The sequence below is a fragment of the Zophobas morio genome, unplaced genomic scaffold (genome assembly GCF_036711695.1).
Source record: "Zophobas morio isolate AGI-343-1 ecotype UQ-CSIRO unplaced genomic scaffold, CSIRO_AGI_Zmor_V1 ptg000352l, whole genome shotgun sequence".
NCBI classification, from domain to species: Eukaryota; Metazoa; Arthropoda; class Insecta; order Coleoptera; family Tenebrionidae; genus Zophobas; species Zophobas morio.
The window spans coordinates 1-25,094 of record NW_026972456.1 but is presented as its reverse complement, the minus strand read 5'-3'; the positions used below and the strand labels follow the sequence as shown (position 1 = coordinate 25,094).

General features: G+C 45.6%; 12 protein-coding genes and 2 non-coding genes across 14 annotated transcripts; 7 read left to right on the top strand and 7 right to left on the bottom strand.

Moving 5' to 3' along the window:
* The first annotated feature begins 5,444 nt into the window (after positions 1–5,444).
* LOC135120172 (late histone H1-like) lies at positions 5,445–6,230 on the top strand. Its single transcript, XM_064044495.1, has one exon. It carries the CDS (start codon positions 5,445–5,447, stop codon positions 6,228–6,230), a length of 786 nt encoding a protein of 261 aa, XP_063900565.1.
* A 269-nt stretch (positions 6,231–6,499) lies between these two features.
* On the bottom strand, positions 6,500–7,061 carry LOC135120159 (histone H3). Its single transcript, XM_064044482.1, has one exon. The coding sequence runs from the start codon at positions 7,059–7,061 to the stop codon at positions 6,651–6,653; it is 411 nt and encodes a 136-aa protein (XP_063900552.1). The 3' UTR covers positions 6,500–6,650.
* Positions 7,062–7,292: 231 nt separating this feature from the next.
* Positions 7,293–7,898, top strand: LOC135120164 (histone H4). The gene has a single exon (XM_064044486.1). It carries the CDS (start codon positions 7,353–7,355, stop codon positions 7,662–7,664), a length of 312 nt encoding a protein of 103 aa, XP_063900556.1. The 5' UTR covers positions 7,293–7,352; the 3' UTR covers positions 7,665–7,898.
* A 185-nt stretch (positions 7,899–8,083) lies between these two features.
* On the bottom strand, positions 8,084–8,709 carry LOC135120161 (histone H2A). Its single transcript, XM_064044484.1, has one exon. The coding sequence runs from the start codon at positions 8,627–8,629 to the stop codon at positions 8,255–8,257; it is 375 nt and encodes a 124-aa protein (XP_063900554.1). The 5' UTR covers positions 8,630–8,709; the 3' UTR covers positions 8,084–8,254.
* Positions 8,710–8,943: 234 nt separating this feature from the next.
* On the top strand, positions 8,944–9,420 carry LOC135120163 (histone H2B). The gene has a single exon (XM_064044485.1). It carries the CDS (start codon positions 8,944–8,946, stop codon positions 9,313–9,315), a length of 372 nt encoding a protein of 123 aa, XP_063900555.1. The 3' UTR covers positions 9,316–9,420.
* Positions 9,421–10,418: 998 nt separating this feature from the next.
* On the bottom strand, positions 10,419–10,537 carry LOC135120175 (5S ribosomal RNA). Its single transcript, XR_010278534.1, has one exon. It is a non-coding gene; the product is annotated as a 5S ribosomal RNA (ribosomal RNA).
* A 1,647-nt stretch (positions 10,538–12,184) lies between these two features.
* Positions 12,185–12,970, top strand: LOC135120158 (late histone H1-like). The gene has a single exon (XM_064044481.1). It carries the CDS (start codon positions 12,185–12,187, stop codon positions 12,968–12,970), a length of 786 nt encoding a protein of 261 aa, XP_063900551.1.
* A 272-nt stretch (positions 12,971–13,242) lies between these two features.
* LOC135120166 (histone H3) lies at positions 13,243–13,806 on the bottom strand. The gene has a single exon (XM_064044489.1). The coding sequence runs from the start codon at positions 13,799–13,801 to the stop codon at positions 13,391–13,393; it is 411 nt and encodes a 136-aa protein (XP_063900559.1). The 5' UTR covers positions 13,802–13,806; the 3' UTR covers positions 13,243–13,390.
* A 226-nt stretch (positions 13,807–14,032) lies between these two features.
* Positions 14,033–14,638, top strand: LOC135120165 (histone H4). The gene has a single exon (XM_064044487.1). The coding sequence runs from the start codon at positions 14,093–14,095 to the stop codon at positions 14,402–14,404; it is 312 nt and encodes a 103-aa protein (XP_063900557.1). The 5' UTR covers positions 14,033–14,092; the 3' UTR covers positions 14,405–14,638.
* A 185-nt stretch (positions 14,639–14,823) lies between these two features.
* Positions 14,824–15,449, bottom strand: LOC135120160 (histone H2A). The gene has a single exon (XM_064044483.1). The coding sequence runs from the start codon at positions 15,367–15,369 to the stop codon at positions 14,995–14,997; it is 375 nt and encodes a 124-aa protein (XP_063900553.1). The 5' UTR covers positions 15,370–15,449; the 3' UTR covers positions 14,824–14,994.
* Positions 15,450–15,683: 234 nt separating this feature from the next.
* On the top strand, positions 15,684–16,160 carry LOC135120169 (histone H2B). The gene has a single exon (XM_064044492.1). The coding sequence runs from the start codon at positions 15,684–15,686 to the stop codon at positions 16,053–16,055; it is 372 nt and encodes a 123-aa protein (XP_063900562.1). The 3' UTR covers positions 16,056–16,160.
* Positions 16,161–17,158: 998 nt separating this feature from the next.
* Positions 17,159–17,277, bottom strand: LOC135120174 (5S ribosomal RNA). The gene has a single exon (XR_010278533.1). It is a non-coding gene; the product is annotated as a 5S ribosomal RNA (ribosomal RNA).
* Positions 17,278–23,391: 6,114 nt separating this feature from the next.
* LOC135120173 (late histone H1-like) lies at positions 23,392–24,177 on the top strand. The gene has a single exon (XM_064044496.1). The coding sequence runs from the start codon at positions 23,392–23,394 to the stop codon at positions 24,175–24,177; it is 786 nt and encodes a 261-aa protein (XP_063900566.1).
* Positions 24,178–24,449: 272 nt separating this feature from the next.
* Positions 24,450–25,072, bottom strand: LOC135120167 (histone H3). The gene is made up of 2 exons (XM_064044490.1): positions 25,063–25,072; positions 24,450–25,016 (listed from the first exon to the last, which is right to left on the bottom strand). The coding sequence occupies exon 2, from the start codon at positions 25,006–25,008 to the stop codon at positions 24,598–24,600; it is 411 nt and encodes a 136-aa protein (XP_063900560.1). The 5' UTR covers positions 25,009–25,016; positions 25,063–25,072; the 3' UTR covers positions 24,450–24,597.
* Positions 25,073–25,094: the final 22 nt, after the last annotated feature.

Here is a 25,094-nt window from a genome sequence, read left to right as displayed (position 1 = left end):
CGTACGTGATGATTGGTCTGATTATGGCTGTATACACGTGTAATTTATTTTTGGTGTTGAGGTAATTGTTTTTAATCAAAAGCGGGTATAGGTTTTTTAACGCTATCTCCCCCTTTCGTCGCAGTTGCTTAAGGTTCTCTATGAAATTTAGTCTGCTGTCCATGTGAAGTCCTAGATATTTAAGTTGTGTGCAGGGTTCGATTTTCGAATCTCCTACTTTCAGTTGTGTAAAAATTTTGTTGTTGCTGTATTTTCGGGAGAAAATGATATGCTCAGTTTTGGTACTATTAAGGTTGATTTTCCATTTTTTGTAATATGGTTGTAGGAGATTTAGGTGGATTTGTATTTGCTTTGTCGCCACTTGGGCGGAGTGAGAATTGGCATACAGCGCTGTATCGTCAGCGTACAGCGCCGTATTTGTTTGTTTAAATTGTGGGAAGTCATGTAGGTAGAGATTGAACAGGGCCGGTCCCAGGACTGATCCCTGGGGGACTCCGGCTCCAATCCTTCTTTCGTTCGACAAGGTGTGGTTTATCCTCACCTTCAGTTTTCTTTCCGTTAAGTACGAGTGCAATAGTTTGACTAGATTTTTCGGAAATTCTAGCTTTATTAATTTGTATAGCAGGCCTTTGATCCACACCTTATCGAATGCCTTTTCTATGTCTAGGCATGCCATGGCTGTGTTGTTTCGTTTGTTGAAAGTATGTATTATGTCATTTGTGATTCGAACAAGTTGTTGTACTGTGTTATGGTTGCTTTTGAATCCAAATTGCTCCGGTTGTTGAATTTTGTTTTGGTGTATAATTTTGTTGATTCGAGATAGGATAATTTTTTCTGTTAATTTTGATATAGTTGCTAGTAGACTGATAGGCCGATATGAGCTTGGAAGTTGCTTATTTTTATTTGGTTTTAGAATTGGTATCACTATAGCTGTTATGAATTGTTGGGGGAAATGTGTTAGTTTTATTATTGCATTTATTATGTTTGTAAGTTGCTGCATGGCATGCCTCGACAGGTTCTTAAGTATTTTGTTATCGATGCCGTCCTCACCCGGGGCCTTGTTGTTTGGTAGTTTTGCGATAAAGTTTGTGATTTCATATACGTCAGTTTCGAGTTTATCGACCTCCGGGTGATGCATCTGGATCACCTGGTTTACTACGTGCTCGATATGTTGTTGCTCGGCGGTATTTCCGGTTGCGTCATCAGTGTGTACGCTAGCATAGTAGTCGGCGAGCGCTTCGGCCTTCGCAAGGTCAGTTAGCTCCGAACGATTGTTGTGTTGGAGCGTCGCGATTGGGTCGTATTTCTTTTTTAATGCCTTTGTCAGCTTCCACAATGAGTTATCGGCTGGATTTAGTTTGGCGAGCTTTGTCGACCATTTGTCATTACGATATTGCTTGATTGCTTCTTTTATCTCGTTATTCATTTTTTTGACGATTTCTAAATATTGCGGGTCTCTTGTTTGTTGATAAACTTTTCTGGTTTTATTTCGGTTTGTAATTTGGGTTTTTATCGAGTCCGGAAGGTGATCTTTGTATGGATTTATATTTTTTGTCGTTGCTACTAAACTTTTTGCTATTTGTAAAGTACGTATGAATTTACCTACCTCTTTTTCTAATATGTCTGAATTGTATATTTTATTATTTAGTTTTAAATTTTGATCTAGGTGTTGCCGAAATTTTTTCCAATTGGCGTTTTTGTATGATTCAATTTTGATTGTGCGTTGTTCGAAAAATTGGTTTGGGATTGTAATTATGACAGGTCTGTGATCCGAGTTCATTGCGTTGACCACCCGTGGCGCTGTTACGTTTATATTTTTGGTAATTGTGTGGTCTATCGGCGTTGGGGTGCCGCCATTTGCAGGATAATGGGTGGGTTCGGTTGTTGGGTGGAGAATTAACGTACTGTTGTTAAGGTAGTCTAATAATTTGTACCCGTTGTGATTATTAATATGGCAACCCCAACTCGTGTGTCGCGAGTTGAGGTCACCAACTATTATTAATTTGTGTGAGAGTCCGGATAATGTGTCTAAGTCTGTGTTTTTTAGCTTGTTAGTTGGTTTGTTATACGCCACCGCTACCGTTGTATTGTCTATGAGTTGGATTGCAGTCGTTTCTATTGCGCTATTCAGTGTGATTTTAATGTCTTTGTGCGGAATGTCACTTCTAACTAGAAGAGCCACTCCGCCCCATGCTGTATTGTTTGATCTGTCTTGCCGGTAAACGGTGTAGTTTTTAATTCTAAATTTGTGACTACTTTTGAGATGGGTTTCGGTAATGGCCATTATGCCCACGTCATGTGTGGACATAAATGCCATTAGCTCTGCTGCTTTAGTTAGGATGCCATTTGCGTTATACTGTGCTATGATTAGAGTTTTAGAAGCCATAATCAGCCAGGTTGTTAGTTAAGAACTCTAAGGTTACTAAGAATTTGTCTTGTCCGGTCGTGCAGGAGCTCAGTTTATTTGTGAGATCCCGTACGGCCCGGATCATATTTGTAATATTGATTGTTTCCGAGAGCTTTTTTAGCTCCGCATTCAATTGCATAAAGCTATTTGTTTCGTTATCATTTGAGGTATTTATTAGCGGATTTTTTGATTGCTCTGGCTGCACGTTTGATTCACTACTGGGAGCGTTCCTACCTTGTCGTAGCTCTGGATTTTCCACTCTTCGCGTTGGTACAGCTGGCGGTTTTTGTTGCCAGACATTGCGAGTTGGCGGCGGTGCTGGAACCCAAGCCGGTTTTCGCGCTGCAGCTACGATTGTTTCTTGTCTCTGTTTTCTTTGTTCGGCTATGTATTTTATCCTGCTCTGGTAGACTGGACATTCTCGTTCGCAGGCAGCGTGCTCTCCCTCGCAGTTGACACACCTGGCCGGATGCTTGTCTTTCAGGTCCTTATATGGGCAGTCTCGGGTCCAATGGCTGTTTCCCACGCATCTGACGCAGCGAGGGGGCAGGGAGCAATTTTTCGTAATGTGACCCCAGCTTTGGCATCTCTTGCACTGGCTTACTTGATTTTTATTGACATACGGTGACCAATTCACTCTAATTCGGAGGATTGTTCTTGCTTTGTTTTGCAGATCTTTTAGCGTGCTGGTGTTCGCTGTGGTGACTATGTAGTACGGCCTCTTGGTATTTTTCATTTTTGTGACGTTATTAATTGCGATTCCGCAATTTTTTATCGCTTCTAGTACAGCTTCTGGCGGGGGGTCGTTATCAAGGCCACTCACCACATATGATTTCGTTTTTTCCTGTTTCGGTGTGTACGTATGATATGGAATTGTCCGCTGATCGAGTTCTGCTCTTATCTTTTTGTACTGCTCTATCTTGCCGGCGGCGATGATGATCCGTTGACGGGTGTATTTCAGTTCGTATTCGCTGGGTGCATATTTCTCACATTTTTCTGCGATGGTTTGATGTGTTTGCTCGCGTCCATGTATAACTATTGGGGGTGGCTTTTTTTCTTTCTTTTCTACTTCCTGGGTTTCTTCTACGGCATCATACTCCATGTCGTTGCTTTCTTCGGAGAGAACTGCGAATCTGTTTTGAAGTTGTAGTGGTCGCTTTTGCTTCCTTTTTCTTCTTGGTGATCGGGATTTATGGCTAGGGGTGGTGTACCCTTCGCTATCTGAGTTGTCTGAAGCAGACATCTCAGCGGTTTGCGGTTGCGACCGCAGTCGCTTGGCTGGCGCAATGGAATGACTCACTCTGCTGCAGCACGGACACGTCTGACTTGCTCGACTGCTCGAGCGAGACTGGACGAGAACCGGTGCTATCAACGTGGTATGGCCGTTGCCTGATGATAAGGGTAAAAAATGAGTAGAAATGGATCCGAGAAGTCGAAACGTCGAAGCAAAAGTGCCAAGATCCGACGAACGAACATCGAAGATCGAGGAGCGCAGCACAGCGCAGCGGTCTGCAACACAAAATACAAAACAAACAAACAAGCACATCACGCACGTACAACTAACAGACGAATGCCACCGACAGGATAGGGAAAGGACGACAAGACCGACAAAGAGACGAACCAGGCACATAAGGCACAATCACGGCGGACGTAGGTAAAAACAAACCATAAACCATCTTCGTCCGCCGGATTAATTACCCTACTACCGCCACCTGGCCACCTGTGTGTGAATGTAATCGTAAATATACGTAAAAAACAAGTCCCGGACAACATATATATAAATATAACCCAAAAAGCAGCATTTGCAATATTTTACAAACAACCGCCGTCATAAATTCGCCGTATCTCGATGGTTCGAATGCTTTGAAAAACACTTGTCTTGATAATATAATAGTGTAAGTGAATTGAATTAAAAAATAATAGTTGAAAGATGTTAAAATAGTTCGAAGTTCGTTCGTCTGTAAACAATAATAGATTAAATAAACTCCATAGAATGTAGTCTTTCAGATCTTCGAAAGAAGAAGGAAAAAAAAAAGAAAATAAAACTATGAAAAGCGGCCACAGGAAAGACAGAAAACGTATCGTACGTGAATCGAAGAAAGAATTTTCGTTCGCCGTCGGTGCGGTGCTGCGGGTTTCCGCGCTCGGTCCCGGCTCGAAAACGACACTCGAAACGAAGAAACTTTTGGAAAAATCCGCAAGGAAATTTTCGTCAGACGTGCAATTTCGATCGTCGATCGATCTCGTACGGAAAAAAATAAAAAAAATCCGAATTTCCTCGTCGTTTCGAGGTACGAGGAAACGACGAGACCGAATCATCTCGTCGCGCCTTCGACATGGAAATTTTTAATGTTCCCATCCTCGTACCGAGACGAGACCGCCACCGGAGGACGGCCGAAAGTCCGTTCCGTCGTTTTCGTTCGACGATCTACGTCGAAGGAGCCCCCCGTGCCCCAGGAGATCGTCGAAATCGGAAGAGTCGCTTCGAAGCGGTGACGATTTTGACCGTACCTTGCCTCTTTCGGAGGCGTTTTTTGACGAGAAAACGTCTTCCGATCGTCCCCGAGGGTGTAAAAAACCGGAAAGCATGGACGGAGGCTCACCTCGTCGAAGCGTCGTCACGGTGGCGGCGACGACGGACGTCGGAGCGTCGACGTCCACCTTCGGTACGTTGTTCGACTTTTGACAAGGTCTTCTTCGAGCGAGCGTCCGGACGGACGCCCTGCCGATTCGCCGATTCCCGCTTCGTCGAAAAATACTCGAATAAACGTCGAGGAAGGTCTGAGGCCGTGTTTCGTCCGTCTAACGACAAGGAGGCGGTGGTGACGGCGAAAAGAGAACGATGTCATCACCCGAAAGTCGAGCGCGAGGCCGCCGATTTCGAGCGAATTCCGTCAAAGTCGCGCGTTTAGTTTACAGTCCGCTTGGTTTACGTCGGGGACACTTAGACGTCGTTTTCGCCACTATTCAAATTCGATCGTGCGACCGATAACCATCGACTTTTTTTAATAACAAAAACAATCAGTTGTTCGGTAAAATGGCAGACGTAGAAAATCAAACAGCTTCCGCCGCGGTGACAGCTTCGGCCGCCGCCTCCTCCGCCGGAACGCCTCACGCCAAGAAGGAAAAGAAAGCGAAGAATCCCAGGAGCAAACCTTCCCATCCGCCGACTTCGGAGATGGTGACCAACGCCATCAAAGGTTTGAAAGAACGCGGCGGATCGTCCCTCCAGGCCATCAAAAAATTCGTCGCCGCCAACTACAAGGTCGACGCCGAAAAAGTTGCTCCGTTCATCAAGAAATACCTGAAAGGCGCCGTCGCTTCCGGTTCCCTCGTCCAGACGAAAGGCAAAGGTGCTTCCGGTTCTTTCAAGTTGGCCTCCACGACCGCCGGCGGTGCCAAAGCCGCCGCCTCCGCCGCCGAAAGGAAGAGGAAATCCGGCGCCGGCAGGACGAAGAAAGCCGCGATTGGCGCGGGAAAACGCGCTTCCGCCGGAGCCGCCGCCGCCGCCGGCGAGAAGGCGGCTTCTAAGGTTTCGAAGAAGACCGCGCCGAAAGCGAAAAAGGCCGCCGCCGAAAAGAAGACCGCTTCCGTGGCCAAAGCGAAGAAGGCCGCCGCCGCCGCTGCCAGCGCCTCCGCCGCAGAGAAGAAGGCCGCCGCCGCCGCTGCCGCCAGAGCGGCGTCGAAGGCGAAATCTCCTTCGAAAGCGAAAAGATCTAACAAGGCCGGACCCACGAAGAAACCGAAAGCTCCGAAACCCAAGTCCACCAAGGCCGTCTCCGCCAAAGCGAAGAAAGCCGCTTCTCCGAAAAGAAAAAAGTGAGCGTTCGAAGAAGATGATGACGACGACGTCGTTGTTGTTGTTTCCCGGCGGTGCTCCGATCGTACATATCGACGAAGGGGCACGCATAAATGGCCCTTTTCAGGGCCACAAATTTTTTTCAAACGAATTAAAATTTTCGCTCAACCCATATTCGAATAATGAATGAATGAAATAAATGATTGATTGATCGATACGATTGATTTGAATGAATGAATGAATGAATTTGCATGCCTTAATTTTAATTTTTTATCTTTTATTTAAGTTTTCGAACGATTCGATTCTCGAAAAAGTTGCTTAATTTTTTATTCGTTAGGAAAAATATTGAGGTTCTGAAAAGAACCGATTTTTTTGTCTCTTTCGAAAAGAGAACTGACAGTTGAGAGATGACGGTGTGATTGATGGTCGGTCGATTTTTTTTTTTTAAGCTCTTTCTCCGCGAATGCGTCTCGCCAGCTGGATGTCTTTGGGCATGATGGTGACGCGTTTGGCGTGGATGGCGCACAAGTTGGTATCTTCGAAGAGACCGACGAGGTAAGCTTCGCTAGCTTCCTGGAGAGCCATCACGGCGGAACTCTGGAAACGCAAGTCGGTCTTGAAGTCCTGGGCGATCTCCCTGACGAGACGTTGGAAGGGCAGTTTGCGGATCAAAAGTTCGGTGCTCTTCTGATAACGACGGATCTCTCGGAGAGCGACGGTTCCGGGCCTGTAACGATGGGGTTTCTTGACGCCGCCGGTCGCCGGTGCGCTTTTTCTCGCGGCCTTAGTGGCGAGCTGTTTTCTGGGGGCTTTTCCTCCCGTAGATTTACGAGCGGTCTGTTTTGTTCTTGCCATTTCGAAAAAATAAGCGAAAGATTAAAATCGATCGACGAACGAACACGCAGCAGACGGACGTTACGAACACGTTGACTGGAAATAACGGCCGACAGGCTCGCGGCGAACCTTATATAACGTTCACCGCTACAAAGTCGCTCTCTGCGCGTGTCTATTGGTCGAGCGGGACCAGAAATGGGCGTAGCTCGGGAACGTTATAAAACGACGCCGAATTTCGTAATTTTCGCAGTTCCCTTTCGAACACCGTTCTGAATCCACGTCTCTCGCAAGCTTCTTCGAAGATATTCCAAGATGACCGGTAGAGGAAAAGGAGGCAAAGGCTTGGGAAAAGGTGGCGCGAAACGTCATCGCAAAGTCCTGCGCGACAACATCCAGGGCATAACGAAACCGGCCATCAGAAGATTGGCCCGTCGCGGCGGTGTGAAACGTATCTCCGGGTTGATCTACGAAGAAACCAGAGGCGTCCTCAAGGTGTTCCTCGAGAACGTGATCCGTGACGCCGTCACCTACACCGAACACGCCAAACGTAAGACCGTCACCGCCATGGACGTCGTCTACGCTTTGAAACGTCAAGGACGCACCCTCTACGGTTTCGGCGGTTAATTTTTTGCAATAGCAAGAAATTTAATCGTCGGTGATTTTGATTCTTTGACTTTTCCGTATATACGCCACGACAACAAACGAGATCGGAGAAAAAAAAAAAACGGTTCTTTTCAGAACCACAAAATTTTTCTAACGAATAAAAAATTTCGCTTACTATATGTCGAGAATAAATAATGAATGAATGAATGAATGAATGAATGGTTGGTTGTGTTGGTTTTTTTTAAAGAAATAATAATGACGATATAAAATGGAAAAACGAAAAAAATTAAATTAAAATCACGTATTTTTAAACGTTTGCAGTAAAATTCACGAGAAGTGACAGAGAGAAAGCTTAAAAATGAACGAACAATAAGAAAAAAATTAACGTTTTCGAATCGAAAAACGATATCGTGTCATATAAAGTACTTTTCTTTCTTTCTATTATTTTTTTTTGTTTGTTTTCCATTAAGATAAGTTTGCGAGCATTTAATCGTTTGAAAAAAATTAGTGGCCCTGAGAAGGGCCGATGATGTGGGTTGTTGTTTTTCTTTTTTTTTCTCGGTAAAGCGGTCGTCCGTCCGGTCCGTTTCTTTAAAAAAAATGAAAAGAGTTTAAGGCTTCTTTTCGGTCTTCTTGGGCAAGAGAACCGCCTGGATGTTGGGCAGAACGCCGCCTTGGGCGATCGTCACTCCGGAAAGGAGCTTGTTCAACTCTTCGTCGTTCCTGATCGCCAACTGCAAATGTCTGGGAATGATCCTGGTCTTCTTGTTGTCTCTGGCGGCGTTTCCTGCCAACTCGAGAACTTCGGCGGCCAGATATTCCATGACGGCGGCGAGGTAGACGGGAGCTCCGGCACCGACGCGTTCGGCGTAGTTTCCTTTACGGAGGAGACGATGGATCCTGCCGACGGGGAACTGAAGACCGGCACGGCTCGAACGGGACTTCGCCTTTCCCTTGACTTTTCCTCCCTTTCCACGTCCTGACATTTTCTTTAATTTTCTTGCGAAAAACGAAATATAAACAAGAAGAGCGAGCGACGAGCGGCGACGACGAGACACGTAATCGACTGCTGCGTTATTCGGTTATGTATCGGACCGGCGGTCGCGGCTTAGGCTTTATACCCTCCGTGCGGTCGGTTCAGTTCGGCGCATAGGAAGGCTAGGACGAATGGGCGTGGCCTGAGTCGGTAGACGGTCCGTTATAAAAGTAGTCGCACGCGGGGTGATATTTTTATTCGTTCGTCGAGAACCGAGCGTAGCGTTGCGTTCTGTTCTGTTAAACTCTTATCGAATATTCGAAGATGCCACCCAAGACTAGCGGTAAAGCCGCCAAGAAGGCCGGAAAGGCCCAAAAGAACATTTCGAAGAGCGACAAGAAGAAGAAGCGCAGGAGGAAGGAGAGCTACGCTATCTACATCTACAAGGTGTTGAAACAAGTACATCCCGACACCGGTATCTCGAGCAAGGCGATGTCCATCATGAACAGTTTCGTGAACGACATCTTCGAACGTATCGCCGCCGAAGCTTCCCGCCTCGCCCACTACAACAAACGTTCGACCATCACCAGCAGGGAGATTCAGACCGCCGTACGTCTCCTCTTGCCCGGTGAATTGGCCAAGCACGCCGTCTCCGAAGGTACCAAAGCCGTCACCAAGTACACCAGCTCCAAGTAGAATGATTTTGTTATCATTTCTGTCGTCGTCCGTCGTCCATCTTTCCGGAAAAAAAAAAAAAAAAACAACAACAACAAACAAATCGGTTCTTTTCAGAACCACAAATCGCATTCCTTACAAATAAGAGATTAACGAACCTCGAGAATGTTTCTTTCCCCTTTATTATTATTCGATTATTAAATGAACGAATAAAATGATACTTTTCGTTTCGGGGTGTGCGATGTTTAAATTCCGTCCGCGTCGTACGTACGTACGATCGATTTCGGTTAGAGGTTTTCGAAATGAAACTATGTTAAAAAACAGCGATATATTTTTATCGATCGATTTTTATACGATATGTAAATAAGTCAGGTCACGGGAACGTACTTGTTTTTTTTTTTTCTTTCTTTTTTTTTCCCCCGCCGCAAGAAGGAATTTATATTATTTATTTCTTCATAACGAAGCGCTGTGCTCTCTACGATCGATTTTATCAGGAAATCATAAGATCGAGAAGAAAACGGTCGCGTTTTTTATTATTATTTTAATACCAGAATTACGAAACTGATGCAAATCTATACTGGCCGTCTGTTCGAGGAACTCGCGTACAATAAATAACGCATGTTCCTAACAAAACGGCTGTTTTTTTGCATTTTCACGATCGAGCGTGAATAAATTTCAAATTAAAAGATCAAGCGTCGATTCGTTTCTTTTCGAGTCTTCCTGAATGATTCTGATCTCGTTGTCCATGTACGGCGTTCGTTTATAAGTTCTCGTCGTGCTTTAATTTTATTTTATCGTCACAGACATAAATACATTTATTTTAAACGTAGTAGAGTGTCGTTCCGCGACACCTCGATCTGATCTGGACTTGTAAATTTTTTTTTGGACTTAAAAAAAAAAAAAAAAAAAAAAAAAAGAATAAGGGGGGTGTTCGCGATAGGGCAAAACAAAAACAAAAAATCTGGCGGGAGCGGAATGTTTGAAAATTTCGAGTCGAAGGACGCGAGTGGAAAATCTTAGCGACTAACTTAAATTCTAAATTAAAAACTAGCTTAACTTATGACACACTTATAATAAACACATCGTTTTTTTTTACTAAAAACTAAAGTTTAACAAAAAGAAGAAGACAACGGCACGCGGTGTTCCCAAGCGGTCACCCATCCAAGTACTGACCGCGCCCGACGTTGCTTAACTTCGGTGATCGGACGAGAACCGGTGCTATCAACGTGGTATGGCCGTTGCCTGATGATAAGGGTAAAAAATGAGTAGAAATGGATCCGAGAAGTCGAAACGTCGAAGCAAAAGTGCCAAGATCCGACGAACGAACATCGAAGATCGAGGAGCGCAGCACAGCGCAGCGGTCTGCAACACAAAATACAAAACAAACAAACAAGCACATCACGCACGTACAACTAACAGACGAATGCCACCGACAGGATAGGGAAAGGACGACAAGACCGACAAAGAGACGAACCAGGCACATAAGGCACAATCACGGCGGACGTAGGTAAAAACAAACCATAAACCATCTTCGTCCGCCGGATTAATTACCCTACTACCGCCACCTGGCCACCTGTGTGTGAATGTAATCGTAAATATACGTAAAAAACAAGTCCCGGACAACATATATATAAATATAACCCAAAAAGCAGCATTTGCAATATTTTACAAACAACCGCCGTCATAAATTCGCCGTATCTCGATGGTTCGAATGCTTTGAAAAACACTTGTCTTGATAATATAATAGTGTAAGTGAATTGAATTAAAAAATAATAGTTGAAAGATGTTAAAATAGTTCGAAGTTCGTTCGTCTGTAAACAATAATAGATTAAATAAACTCCATAGAATGTAGTCTTTCAGATCTTCGAAAGAAGAAGGAAAAAAAAAAGAAAATAAAACTATGAAAAGCGGCCACAGGAAAGACAGAAAACGTATCGTACGTGAATCGAAGAAAGAATTTTCGTTCGCCGTCGGTGCGGTGCTGCGGGTTTCCGCGCTCGGTCCCGGCTCGAAAACGACACTCGAAACGAAGAAACTTTTGGAAAAATCCGCAAGGAAATTTTCGTCAGACGTGCAATTTCGATCGTCGATCGATCTCGTACGGAAAAAAATAAAAAAAATCCGAATTTCCTCGTCGTTTCGAGGTACGAGGAAACGACGAGACCGAATCATCTCGTCGCGCCTTCGACATGGAAATTTTTAATGTTCCCATCCTCGTACCGAGACGAGACCGCCACCGGAGGACGGCCGAAAGTCCGTTCCGTCGTTTTCGTTCGACGATCTACGTCGAAGGAGCCCCCCGTGCCCCAGGAGATCGTCGAAATCGGAAGAGTCGCTTCGAAGCGGTGACGATTTTGACCGTACCTTGCCTCTTTCGGAGGCGTTTTTTGACGAGAAAACGTCTTCCGATCGTCCCCGAGGGTGTAAAAAACCGGAAAGCATGGACGGAGGCTCACCTCGTCGAAGCGTCGTCACGGTGGCGGCGACGACGGACGTCGGAGCGTCGACGTCCACCTTCGGTACGTTGTTCGACTTTTGACAAGGTCTTCTTCGAGCGAGCGTCCGGACGGACGCCCTGCCGATTCGCCGATTCCCGCTTCGTCGAAAAATACTCGAATAAACGTCGAGGAAGGTCTGAGGCCGTGTTTCGTCCGTCTAACGACAAGGAGGCGGTGGTGACGGCGAAAAGAGAACGATGTCATCACCCGAAAGTCGAGCGCGAGGCCGCCGATTTCGAGCGAATTCCGTCAAAGTCGCGCGTTTAGTTTACAGTCCGCTTGGTTTACGTCGGGGACACTTAGACGTCGTTTTCGCCACTATTCAAATTCGATCGTGCGACCGATAACCATCGACTTTTTTTAATAACAAAAACAATCAGTTGTTCGGTAAAATGGCAGACGTAGAAAATCAAACAGCTTCCGCCGCGGTGACAGCTTCGGCCGCCGCCTCCTCCGCCGGAACGCCTCACGCCAAGAAGGAAAAGAAAGCGAAGAATCCCAGGAGCAAACCTTCCCATCCGCCGACTTCGGAGATGGTGACCAACGCCATCAAAGGTTTGAAAGAACGCGGCGGATCGTCCCTCCAGGCCATCAAAAAATTCGTCGCCGCCAACTACAAGGTCGACGCCGAAAAAGTTGCTCCGTTCATCAAGAAATACCTGAAAGGCGCCGTCGCTTCCGGTTCCCTCGTCCAGACGAAAGGCAAAGGTGCTTCCGGTTCTTTCAAGTTGGCCTCCACGACCGCCGGCGGTGCCAAAGCCGCCGCCTCCGCCGCCGAAAGGAAGAGGAAATCCGGCGCCGGCAGGACGAAGAAAGCCGCGATTGGCGCGGGAAAACGCGCTTCCGCCGGAGCCGCCGCCGCCGCCGGCGAGAAGGCGGCTTCTAAGGTTTCGAAGAAGACCGCGCCGAAAGCGAAAAAGGCCGCCGCCGAAAAGAAGACCGCTTCCGTGGCCAAAGCGAAGAAGGCCGCCGCCGCCGCTGCCAGCGCCTCCGCCGCAGAGAAGAAGGCCGCCGCCGCCGCTGCCGCCAGAGCGGCGTCGAAGGCGAAATCTCCTTCGAAAGCGAAAAGATCTAACAAGGCCGGACCCACGAAGAAACCGAAAGCTCCGAAACCCAAGTCCACCAAGGCCGTCTCCGCCAAAGCGAAGAAAGCCGCTTCTCCGAAAAGAAAAAAGTGAGCGTTCGAAGAAGATGATGACGACGACGTCGTTGTTGTTGTTTCCCGGCGGTGCTCCGATCGTACATATCGACGAAGGGGCACGCATAAATGGCCCTTTTCAGGGCCACAAATTTTTTTCAAACGAATTAAAATTTTCGCTCAACCCATATTCGAATAATGAATGAATGAAATAAATGATTGATTGATCGATACGATTGATTTGAATGAATGAATGAATGAATTTGCATGCCTTAATTTAAATTTTTTATCTTTTATTTAAGTTTTCGAACGATTCGATTCTCGAAAAAGTTGCTTAATTTTTTATTCGTTAGGAAAAATATTGAGGTTCTGAAAAGAACCGATTTTTTTGTCTCTTTCGAAAAGAGAACTGACAGTTGAGAGATGACGGTGTGATTGATGGTCGGTCGATTTTTTTTTTTTAAGCTCTTTCTCCGCGAATGCGTCTCGCCAGCTGGATGTCTTTGGGCATGATGGTGACGCGTTTGGCGTGGATGGCGCACAAGTTGGTATCTTCGAAGAGACCGACGAGGTAAGCTTCGCTAGCTTCCTGGAGAGCCATCACGGCGGAACTCTGGAAACGCAAGTCGGTCTTGAAGTCCTGGGCGATCTCCCTGACGAGACGTTGGAAGGGCAGTTTGCGGATCAAAAGTTCGGTGCTCTTCTGATAACGACGGATCTCTCGGAGAGCGACGGTTCCGGGCCTGTAACGATGGGGTTTCTTGACGCCGCCGGTCGCCGGTGCGCTTTTTCTCGCGGCCTTAGTGGCGAGCTGTTTTCTGGGGGCTTTTCCTCCCGTAGATTTACGAGCGGTCTGTTTTGTTCTTGCCATTTCGAAAAAATAAGCGAAAGATTAAAATCGATCGACGAACGAACACGCAGCAGACGGACGTTACGAACACGTTGACTGGAAATAACGGCCGACAGGCTCGCGGCGAACCTTATATAACGTTCACCGCTACAAAGTCGCTCTCTGCGCGTGTCTATTGGTCGAGCGGGACCAGAAATGGGCGTAGCTCGGGAACGTTATAAAACGACGCCGAATTTCGTAATTTTCGCAGTTCCCTTTCGAACACCGTTCTGAATCCACGTCTCTCGCAAGCTTCTTCGAAGATATTCCAAGATGACCGGTAGAGGAAAAGGAGGCAAAGGCTTGGGAAAAGGTGGCGCGAAACGTCATCGCAAAGTCCTGCGCGACAACATCCAGGGCATAACGAAACCGGCCATCAGAAGATTGGCCCGTCGCGGCGGTGTGAAACGTATCTCCGGGTTGATCTACGAAGAAACCAGAGGCGTCCTCAAGGTGTTCCTCGAGAACGTGATCCGTGACGCCGTCACCTACACCGAACACGCCAAACGTAAGACCGTCACCGCCATGGACGTCGTCTACGCTTTGAAACGTCAAGGACGCACCCTCTACGGTTTCGGCGGTTAATTTTTTGCAATAGCAAGAAATTTAATCGTCGGTGATTTTGATTCTTTGACTTTTCCGTATATACGCCACGACAACAAACGAGATCGGAGAAAAAAAAAAAACGGTTCTTTTCAGAACCACAAAATTTTTCTAACGAATAAAAAATTTCGCTTACTATATGTCGAGAATAAATAATGAATGAATGAATGAATGAATGAATGGTTGGTTGTGTTGGTTTTTTTTAAAGAAATAATAATGACGATATAAAATGGAAAAACGAAAAAAATTAAATTAAAATCACGTATTTTTAAACGTTTGCAGTAAAATTCACGAGAAGTGACAGAGAGAAAGCTTAAAAATGAACGAACAATAAGAAAAAAATTAACGTTTTCGAATCGAAAAACGATATCGTGTCATATAAAGTACTTTTCTTTCTTTCTATTATTTTTTTTTGTTTGTTTTCCATTAAGATAAGTTTGCGAGCATTTAATCGTTTGAAAAAAATTAGTGGCCCTGAGAAGGGCCGATGATGTGGGTTGTTGTTTTTCTTTTTTTTTCTCGGTAAAGCGGTCGTCCGTCCGGTCCGTTTCTTTAAAAAAAATGAAAAGAGTTTAAGGCTTCTTTTCGGTCTTCTTGGGCAAGAGAACCGCCTGGATGTTGGGCAGAACGCCGCCTTGGGCGATCGTCACTCCGGAAAGGAGCTTGTTCAACTCTTCGTCGTTCCTGATCGCCAACTGCAAATGTCTGGGAATGATCCTGGTCTTCTTGTTGTCTCTGGCGGCGTTTCCTGCCAACTCGAGAACTTCGGCGGCCAGATATTCCATGACGGCGGCGAGGTAGACGGGAGCTCCGGCACCGACGCGTTCGGCGTAGTTTCCTTTACGGAGGAGACGATGGATCCTGCCGACGGGGAACTGAAGACCGGCACGGCTCGAACGGGACTTCGCCTTTCCCTTGACTTTTCCTCCCTTTCCACGTCCTGACATTTTCTTTAATTTTCTTGCGAAAAACGAAATATAAACAAGAAGAGCGAGCGACGAGCGGCGACGACGAGACACGTAATCGACTGCTGCGTTATTCGGTTATGTATCGGACCGGCGGTCGCGGCTTAGGCTTTATACCCTCCGTGCGGTCGGTTCAGTTCGGCGCATAGGAAGGCTAGGACGAATGGGCGTGGCCTGAGTCGGTAGACGGTCCGTTATAAAAGTAGTCGCACGCGGGGTGATATTTTTATTCGTTCGTCGAGAACCGAGCGTAGCGTTGCGTTCTGTTCTGTTAAACTCTTATCGAATATTCGAAGATGCCACCCAAGACTAGCGGTAAAGCCGCCAAGAAGGCCGGAAAGGCCCAAAAGAACATTTCGAAGAGCGACAAGAAGAAGAAGCGCAGGAGGAAGGAGAGCTACGCTATCTACATCTACAAGGTGTTGAAACAAGTACATCCCGACACCGGTATCTCGAGCAAGGCGATGTCCATCATGAACAGTTTCGTGAACGACATCTTCGAACGTATCGCCGCCGAAGCTTCCCGCCTCGCCCACTACAACAAACGTTCGACCATCACCAGCAGGGAGATTCAGACCGCCGTACGTCTCCTCTTGCCCGGTGAATTGGCCAAGCACGCCGTCTCCGAAGGTACCAAAGCCGTCACCAAGTACACCAGCTCCAAGTAGAATGATTTTGTTATCATTTCTGTCGTCGTCCGTCGTCCATCTTTCCGGAAAAAAAAAAAAAAAAACAACAACAACAAACAAATCGGTTCTTTTCAGAACCACAAATCGCATTCCTTACAAATAAGAGATTAACGAACCTCGAGAATGTTTCTTTCCCCTTTATTATTATTCGATTATTAAATGAACGAATAAAATGATACTTTTCGTTTCGGGGTGTGCGATGTTTAAATTCCGTCCGCGTCGTACGTACGTACGATCGATTTCGGTTAGAGGTTTTCGAAATGAAACTATGTTAAAAAACAGCGATATATTTTTATCGATCGATTTTTATACGATATGTAAATAAGTCAGGTCACGGGAACGTACTTGTTTTTTTTTTTTCTTTCTTTTTTTTTCCCCCGCCGCAAGAAGGAATTTATATTATTTATTTCTTCATAACGAAGCGCTGTGCTCTCTACGATCGATTTTATCAGGAAATCATAAGATCGAGAAGAAAACGGTCGCGTTTTTTATTATTATTTTAATACCAGAATTACGAAACTGATGCAAATCTATACTGGCCGTCTGTTCGAGGAACTCGCGTACAATAAATAACGCATGTTCCTAACAAAACGGCTGTTTTTTTGCATTTTCACGATCGAGCGTGAATAAATTTCAAATTAAAAGATCAAGCGTCGATTCGTTTCTTTTCGAGTCTTCCTGAATGATTCTGATCTCGTTGTCCATGTACGGCGTTCGTTTATAAGTTCTCGTCGTGCTTTAATTTTATTTTATCGTCACAGACATAAATACATTTATTTTAAACGTAGTAGAGTGTCGTTCCGCGACACCTCGATCTGATCTGGACTTGTAAATTTTTTTTTGGACTTAAAAAAAAAAAAAAAAAAAAAAAAAAGAATAAGGGGGGTGTTCGCGATAGGGCAAAACAAAAACAAAAAATCTGGCGGGAGCGGAATGTTTGAAAATTTCGAGTCGAAGGACGCGAGTGGAAAATCTTAGCGACTAACTTAAATTCTAAATTAAAAACTAGCTTAACTTATGACACACTTATAATAAACACATCGTTTTTTTTTACTAAAAACTAAAGTTTAACAAAAAGAAGAAGACAACGGCACGCGGTGTTCCCAAGCGGTCACCCATCCAAGTACTGACCGCGCCCGACGTTGCTTAACTTCGGTGATCGGACGAGAACCGGTGCTATCAACGTGGTATGGCCGTTGCCTGATGATAAGGGTAAAAAATGAGTAGAAATGGATCCGAGAAGTCGAAACGTCGAAATGGGTCCCTAGCCGTGGCTTTATCCCACTTACGTGTGCTTAAATATTCTCATTTTCATTTTCGATTATATAATGTAACGATACATTGTTCAGGTTGCTGTTTTTATTTCTACATTTGTGTTTATAGTATAGGGAAAACTGTTACAAAAAACCCTAATTCTTTTACATGGCTTTTGAGCCCTGACCTAACCTAACTATTTACAATATTTACAGCTAACCTACTATGTACATTTGTTGGGAAAACTGCTGAAAGGAAAAATAGATTAGCTGAAGTGATGAAAGGAAAGACGTAGGAAAGGTGTTAGTGAAGATGTTGATAGTGGAGAGAGAGAGAGGGAATTATGACAGGGACGCTCCTGTGTGTGTGAATTTGTGCTTGCCCTGCGGATGGCGCATGGCTTTTTTTAGTAATGGATTATGTTTAGTTTGTGATTTGTAAAAATTGCCAGAGAGCTTTTCGATATAATTTCGAATTGATGGGATGCCAGATAGGGTTTGCAGCTCAGTAATTTTGGTGTATCTATCTTTGTTTAATGCTAAACGAAGGCATTTATTTTGGAATACTTGAAGAGTGGATAGTGTGGTTTTGCTTACTCCGCGCCAGACGGGTGCGGCGTACGTGATGATTGGTCTGATTATGGCTGTATACACGTGTAATTTATTTTTGGTGCTGAGGTAATTGTTTTTAATCAAAAGCGGGTATAGGTTTTTTAACGCTATCTCCCCCTTTCGTCGCAGTTGCTTAAGGTTCTCTATGAAATTTAGTCTGCTGTCCATGTGAAGACCTAGATATTTAAGTTGTGTGCAGGGTTCGATTTTCGAATCTCCTACTTTCAGTTTTGTAAAAATTTTGTTGTTGCTGTATTTTCGGGAGAAAATGATATGCTCAGTTTTGGTACTATTAAGTTTGATTTTCCATTTTTTGTAATATGGTTGTAGGAGATTTAGGTGGATTTGTATTTGCTTTGTCGCCACTTGGGCGGAGTGAGAATTGGCATACAGCGCTGTATCGTCAGCGTACAGCGCCGTATTTGTTTGTTTAAATTGTGGGAAGTCATGTAGGTAGAGATTGAACAGGGCCGGTCCCAGGACTGATCCCTGGGGGACTCCGGCTCCAATCCTTCTTTCGTTCGACAAGGTGTGGTTTATCCTCACCTTCAGTTTTCTTTCCGTTAAGTACGAGTGCAATAGTTTGACTAGATTTTTCGGAAATTCTAGCTTTATTAATTTGTATAGCAGGCCTTTGATCCACACCTTATCGAATGCCTTTTCTATGTCTAGGCATGCCATGGCTGTGTTGTTTCGTTTGTTAAAAGTATGTATTATGTCATTTGTGATTCGAACAAGTTGTTGTACTGTGTTATGGTTGCTTTTGAATCCAAATTGCTCCGGTTGCTGAATTTTGTTTTGGTGTATGACTTTGTTGATTCGAGATAGGATAATTTTTTCTGTTAATTTTGATATAGTTGCTAATAAACTGATGGGCCGATATGAGCTTGGAAGTTGCTTATTTTTATTTGGTTTTAGTATTGGTATCACTATAGCTGTTTTGAATTGTTGGGGGAAATGTGTTAGTTTTATTATTGCATTTATTATGTTTGTAAGTTGCTGCATGGCATGCCTCGACAGGTTCTTAAGTATTTTGTTATCGATACCGTCCTCACCCGGGGCCTTGTTGTTTGGTAGTTTTGCGATAAAGTTTGTGATTTCATATACGTCAGTTTCGAGTTTATCGACCTCCGGGTGATGCATCTGGATCACCTGGTTTACTACGTGCTCGATATGTTGTTGCTCGGCGGTATTTCCGGTTGCGTCATCAGTGTGTACGCTAGCATAGTAGTCGGCGAGCGCTTCGGCCTTCGCAAGGTCAGTTAGCTCCGAACGATTGTTGTGTTGGAGCGTCTCGATTGGGTCGTATTTCTTTTTTAATGCCTTTGTCAGCTTCCACAATGAGTTATCGGCTGGATTTAGTTTGGCGAGCTTTGTCGACCATTTATCATTACGATATTGCTTGATTGCTTCTTTTATCTCATTATTCATTTTTTTGACGATTTCTAAATATTGCGGGTCTCTTGTTTGTTGATAGACTTTTCTGGTTTTATTTCGGTTTGTAATTTGGGTTTTTATCGAGTCCGGAAGTTGATCTTTGTATGGATTTATATTTTTTGTCGTTGCTACTAAACTTTTTGCTACTTGTAAAGTACGTATGAATTTACCTACCTCTTTTTCTAATATGTCTGAATTGTATATTTTATTATTTAGTTTTAAATTTTGATCTAGGTGCTGCCGAAATTTTTTCCAATTGGCATTTTTGTATGATTCAATTTTGATTGTGCGTTGTTCGAAAAATTGGTTTGGGATTGCTATTATGACAGGTCTGTGATCCGAGTTCATTGCGTTGACCACCCGTGGCGCTGTTATGTTTATATTTTTGGTAATTGTGTGGTCTATCGGCGTTGGGGTGCCGCCATTTGCAGGATAATGGGTGGGTTCGGTTGTTGGGTGGAGAATTAACGTACTGTTGTTAAGGTAGTCTAATAATTTGTACCCGTTGTGATTATTAATATGGCAACCCCAACTCGTGTGTCGCGAGTTGAGGTCACCAACTATTATTAATTTGTGTGAAAGTCCGGATAATGTGTCTAAGTCTGTGTTTTTTAGCTTGTTAGTTGGTTTGTTATACGCCACCGCTACCGTTGTATTGTCTATGAGTTGGATTGCAGTCGTTTCTATTGCGCTATTCAGTGTGATTTTAATGTCTTTGTGCGGAATGTCACTTCTAACTAGAAGAGCCACTCCGCCCCATGCTGTATTGTTTGATCTGTCTTGCCGGTAAACGGTGTAGTTTTTAATTCTAAATTTGTGACTACTTTTGAGATGGGTTTCGGTAATGGCCATTATGCCCACGTCATGTGTGGACATAAATGCCATTAGCTCTGCTGCTTTAGTTAGGATGCCATTTGCGTTATACTGTGCTATGATTAGAGTTTTAGAAGCCATAATCAGCCAGGTTGTTAGTTAAGAACTCTAAGGTTACTAAGAATTTGTCTCGTCCGGTCGTGCAGGAGCTCAGTTTATTTGTGAGATCCCGCACGGCCCGGATCATATTTGTAATATTGATTGTTTCTGAGAGCTTTTTTAGCTCCGCATTCAATTGCATAAAGCTATTTGTTTCGTTATCATTTGAGTTATTTATTAGCGGATTTTTTGATTGCTCTGGCTGCACGTTTGATTCACTACTGGGAGCGTCCCTACCTTGTCGTAGCTCTGGATTTTCCACTCTTCGCGTTGGTACAGCTGGCGGTTTTTGTTGCCAGACGTTGCGAGTTGGCGGCGGTGCTGGAACCCAAGCCGGTTTTCGCGCTGCAGCTACGATTGTTTCTTGTCTCTGTTTTCTTTGTTCGGCTATGTATTTTATCCTGCTCTGGTAGACCGGACATTCTCGTTCGCAGGCAGCGTGCTCTCCCTCGCAGTTGACACACCTGGCCGGATGCTTGTCTTTCAGGTCCTTATATGGGCAGTCTCTGGTCCAATGGCTGTTTCCCACGCATCTGACGCAGCGAGGGGGCAGGGAGCAATTTTTCGTAATGTGACCCCAGCTTTGGCATCTCTTGCACTGGCTTACTTGATTTTTATTGACATACGGTGACCAATTCACTCTAATTCGGAGGATTGTTCTTGCTTTGTTTTGCAGATCTTTTAGCGTGCTGGTGTTCGCTGTGGTGACTATGTAGTACGGCCTCTTGGTATTTTTCATTTTTGTGACGTTATTAATTGCGATTCCGCAATTTTTTATCGCTTCTAGTACAGCTTCTGGCGGGGGGTCGTTATCTAGGCCACTCACCACATATGATTTCGTTTTTTCCTGTTTCGGTGTGTACGTATGATATGGAATTGTCCGCTGATCGAGTTCTGCTCTTATCTTTTTGTACTGCTCTATCTTGCCGGCGGCGATGATGATCCGTTGACGGGTGTATTTCAGTTCGTATTCGCTGGGTGCATATTTCTCACATATTTCTGCGATGGTTTGATGTGTTTGCTCGCGCCCATGTATAACTATTGGGGGTGGCTTTTTTTCTTTCTTTTCTACTTCCTGGGTTTCTTCTACGGCATCATACTCCATGTCGTTGCTTTCTTCGGAGAGAACTGCGAATCTGTTTTGAAGCTGTAGTGGTCGCTTTTGCTTCCTTTTTCTTCTTGGTGATCGGGATTTATGGCTAGGGGTGGTGTACCCTTCGCTATCTGAGTTGTCTGAAGCAGACATCTCAGCGGTTTGCGGTTGCGACCGCAGTCGCTTGGCTGGCGCAATGGGATGACTCACTCTGCTGCAGCACGGACACGTCTGACTTGCTCGACTGCTCGAGCGAGACTGGGACGAGAACCGGTGCTATCAACGTGGTATGGCCGTTGCCTGATGATAAGGGTAAAAAATGAGTAGAAATGGATCCGAGAAGTCGAAACGTCGAAGCAAAAGTGCCAAGATCCGACGAACGAACATCGAAGATCGAGGAGCGCAGCACAGCGCAGCGGTCTGCAACACAAAATACAAAACAAACAAACAAGCACATCACGCACGTACAACTAACAGACGAATGCCACCGACAGGATAGGGAAAGGACGACAAGACCGACAAAGAGACGAACCAGGCACATAAGGCACAATCACGGCGGACGTAGGTAAAAACAAACCATAAACCATCTTCGTCCGCCGGATTAATTACCCTACTACCGCCACCTGGCCACCTGTGTGTGAATGTAATCGTAAATATACGTAAAAAACAAGTCCCGGACAACATATATATAAATATAACCCAAAAAGCAGCATTTGCAATATTTTACAAACAACCGCCGTCATAAATTCGCCGTATCTCGATGGTTCGAATGCTTTGAAAAACACTTGTCTTGATAATATAATAGTGTAAGTGAATTGAATTAAAAAATAATAGTTGAAAGATGTTAAAATAGTTCGAAGTTCGTTCGTCTGTAAACAATAATAGATTAAATAAACTCCATAGAATGTAGTCTTTCAGATCTTCGAAAGAAGAAGGAAAAAAAAAAGAAAATAAAACTATGAAAAGCGGCCACAGGAAAGACAGAAAACGTATCGTACGTGAATCGAAGAAAGAATTTTCGTTCGCCGTCGGTGCGGTGCTGCGGGTTTCCGCGCTCGGTCCCGGCTCGAAAACGACACTCGAAACGAAGAAACTTTTGGAAAAATCCGCAAGGAAATTTTCGTCAGACGTGCAATTTCGATCGTCGATCGATCTCGTACGGAAAAAAATAAAAAAAATCCGAATTTCCTCGTCGTTTCGAGGTACGAGGAAACGACGAGACCGAATCATCTCGTCGCGCCTTCGACATGGAAATTTTTAATGTTCCCATCCTCGTACCGAGACGAGACCGCCACCGGAGGACGGCCGAAAGTCCGTTCCGTCGTTTTCGTTCGACGATCTACGTCGAAGGAGCCCCCCGTGCCCCAGGAGATCGTCGAAATCGGAAGAGTCGCTTCGAAGCGGTGACGATTTTGACCGTACCTTGCCTCTTTCGGAGGCGTTTTTTGACGAGAAAACGTCTTCCGATCGTCCCCGAGGGTGTAAAAAACCGGAAAGCATGGACGGAGGCTCACCTCGTCGAAGCGTCGTCACGGTGGCGGCGACGACGGACGTCGGAGCGTCGACGTCCACCTTCGGTACGTTGTTCGACTTTTGACAAGGTCTTCTTCGAGCGAGCGTCCGGACGGACGCCCTGCCGATTCGCCGATTCCCGCTTCGTCGAAAAATACTCGAATAAACGTCGAGGAAGGTCTGAGGCCGTGTTTCGTCCGTCTAACGACAAGGAGGCGGTGGTGACGGCGAAAAGAGAACGATGTCATCACCCGAAAGTCGAGCGCGAGGCCGCCGATTTCGAGCGAATTCCGTCAAAGTCGCGCGTTTAGTTTACAGTCCGCTTGGTTTACGTCGGGGACACTTAGACGTCGTTTTCGCCACTATTCAAATTCGATCGTGCGACCGATAACCATCGACTTTTTTTAATAACAAAAACAATCAGTTGTTCGGTAAAATGGCAGACGTAGAAAATCAAACAGCTTCCGCCGCGGTGACAGCTTCGGCCGCCGCCTCCTCCGCCGGAACGCCTCACGCCAAGAAGGAAAAGAAAGCGAAGAATCCCAGGAGCAAACCTTCCCATCCGCCGACTTCGGAGATGGTGACCAACGCCATCAAAGGTTTGAAAGAACGCGGCGGATCGTCCCTCCAGGCCATCAAAAAATTCGTCGCCGCCAACTACAAGGTCGACGCCGAAAAAGTTGCTCCGTTCATCAAGAAATACCTGAAAGGCGCCGTCGCTTCCGGTTCCCTCGTCCAGACGAAAGGCAAAGGTGCTTCCGGTTCTTTCAAGTTGGCCTCCACGACCGCCGGCGGTGCCAAAGCCGCCGCCTCCGCCGCCGAAAGGAAGAGGAAATCCGGCGCCGGCAGGACGAAGAAAGCCGCGATTGGCGCGGGAAAACGCGCTTCCGCCGGAGCCGCCGCCGCCGCCGGCGAGAAGGCGGCTTCTAAGGTTTCGAAGAAGACCGCGCCGAAAGCGAAAAAGGCCGCCGCCGAAAAGAAGACCGCTTCCGTGGCCAAAGCGAAGAAGGCCGCCGCCGCCGCTGCCAGCGCCTCCGCCGCAGAGAAGAAGGCCGCCGCCGCCGCTGCCGCCAGAGCGGCGTCGAAGGCGAAATCTCCTTCGAAAGCGAAAAGATCTAACAAGGCCGGACCCACGAAGAAACCGAAAGCTCCGAAACCCAAGTCCACCAAGGCCGTCTCCGCCAAAGCGAAGAAAGCCGCTTCTCCGAAAAGAAAAAAGTGAGCGTTCGAAGAAGATGATGACGACGACGTCGTTGTTGTTGTTTCCCGGCGGTGCTCCGATCGTACATATCGACGAAGGGGCACGCATAAATGGCCCTTTTCAGGGCCACAAATTTTTTTCAAACGAATTAAAATTTTCGCTCAACCCATATTCGAATAATGAATGAATGAAATAAATGATTGATTGATCGATACGATTGATTTGAATGAATGAATGAATGAATTTGCATGCCTTAATTTAAATTTTTTATCTTTTATTTAAGTTTTCGAACGATTCGATTCTCGAAAAAGTTGCTTAATTTTTTATTCGTTAGGAAAAATATTGAGGTTCTGAAAAGAACCGATTTTTTTGTCTCTTTCGAAAAGAGAACTGACAGTTGAGAGATGACGGTGTGATTGATGGTCGGTCGATTTTTTTTTTTTAAGCTCTTTCTCCGCGAATGCGTCTCGCCAGCTGGATGTCTTTGGGCATGATGGTGACGCGTTTGGCGTGGATGGCGCACAAGTTGGTATCTTCGAAGAGACCGACGAGGTAAGCTTCGCTAGCTTCCTGGAGAGCCATCACGGCGGAACTCTGGAAACGCAAGTCGGTCTTGAAGTCCTGGGCGATCTCCCTGACGAGACGTTGGAAGGGCAGTTTGCGGATCAAAAGTTCGGTGCTCTTCTGATAACGACGGATCTCTCGGAGAGCGACGGTTCCGGGCCTGTAACGATGGGGTTTCTTGACGCCGCCGGTCGCCGGTGCGCTTTTTCTCGCGGCCTTAGTGGCGAGCTGTTTTCTGGGGGCTTTTCCTCCCGTAGATTTACGAGCGGTCTGTTTTGTTCTTGCCATTTCGAAAAAATAAGCGAAAGATTAAAATCGATCGACGAACGAACACGCAGCAGACGGACGTTACGAACACGTTGACTGGAAATAAC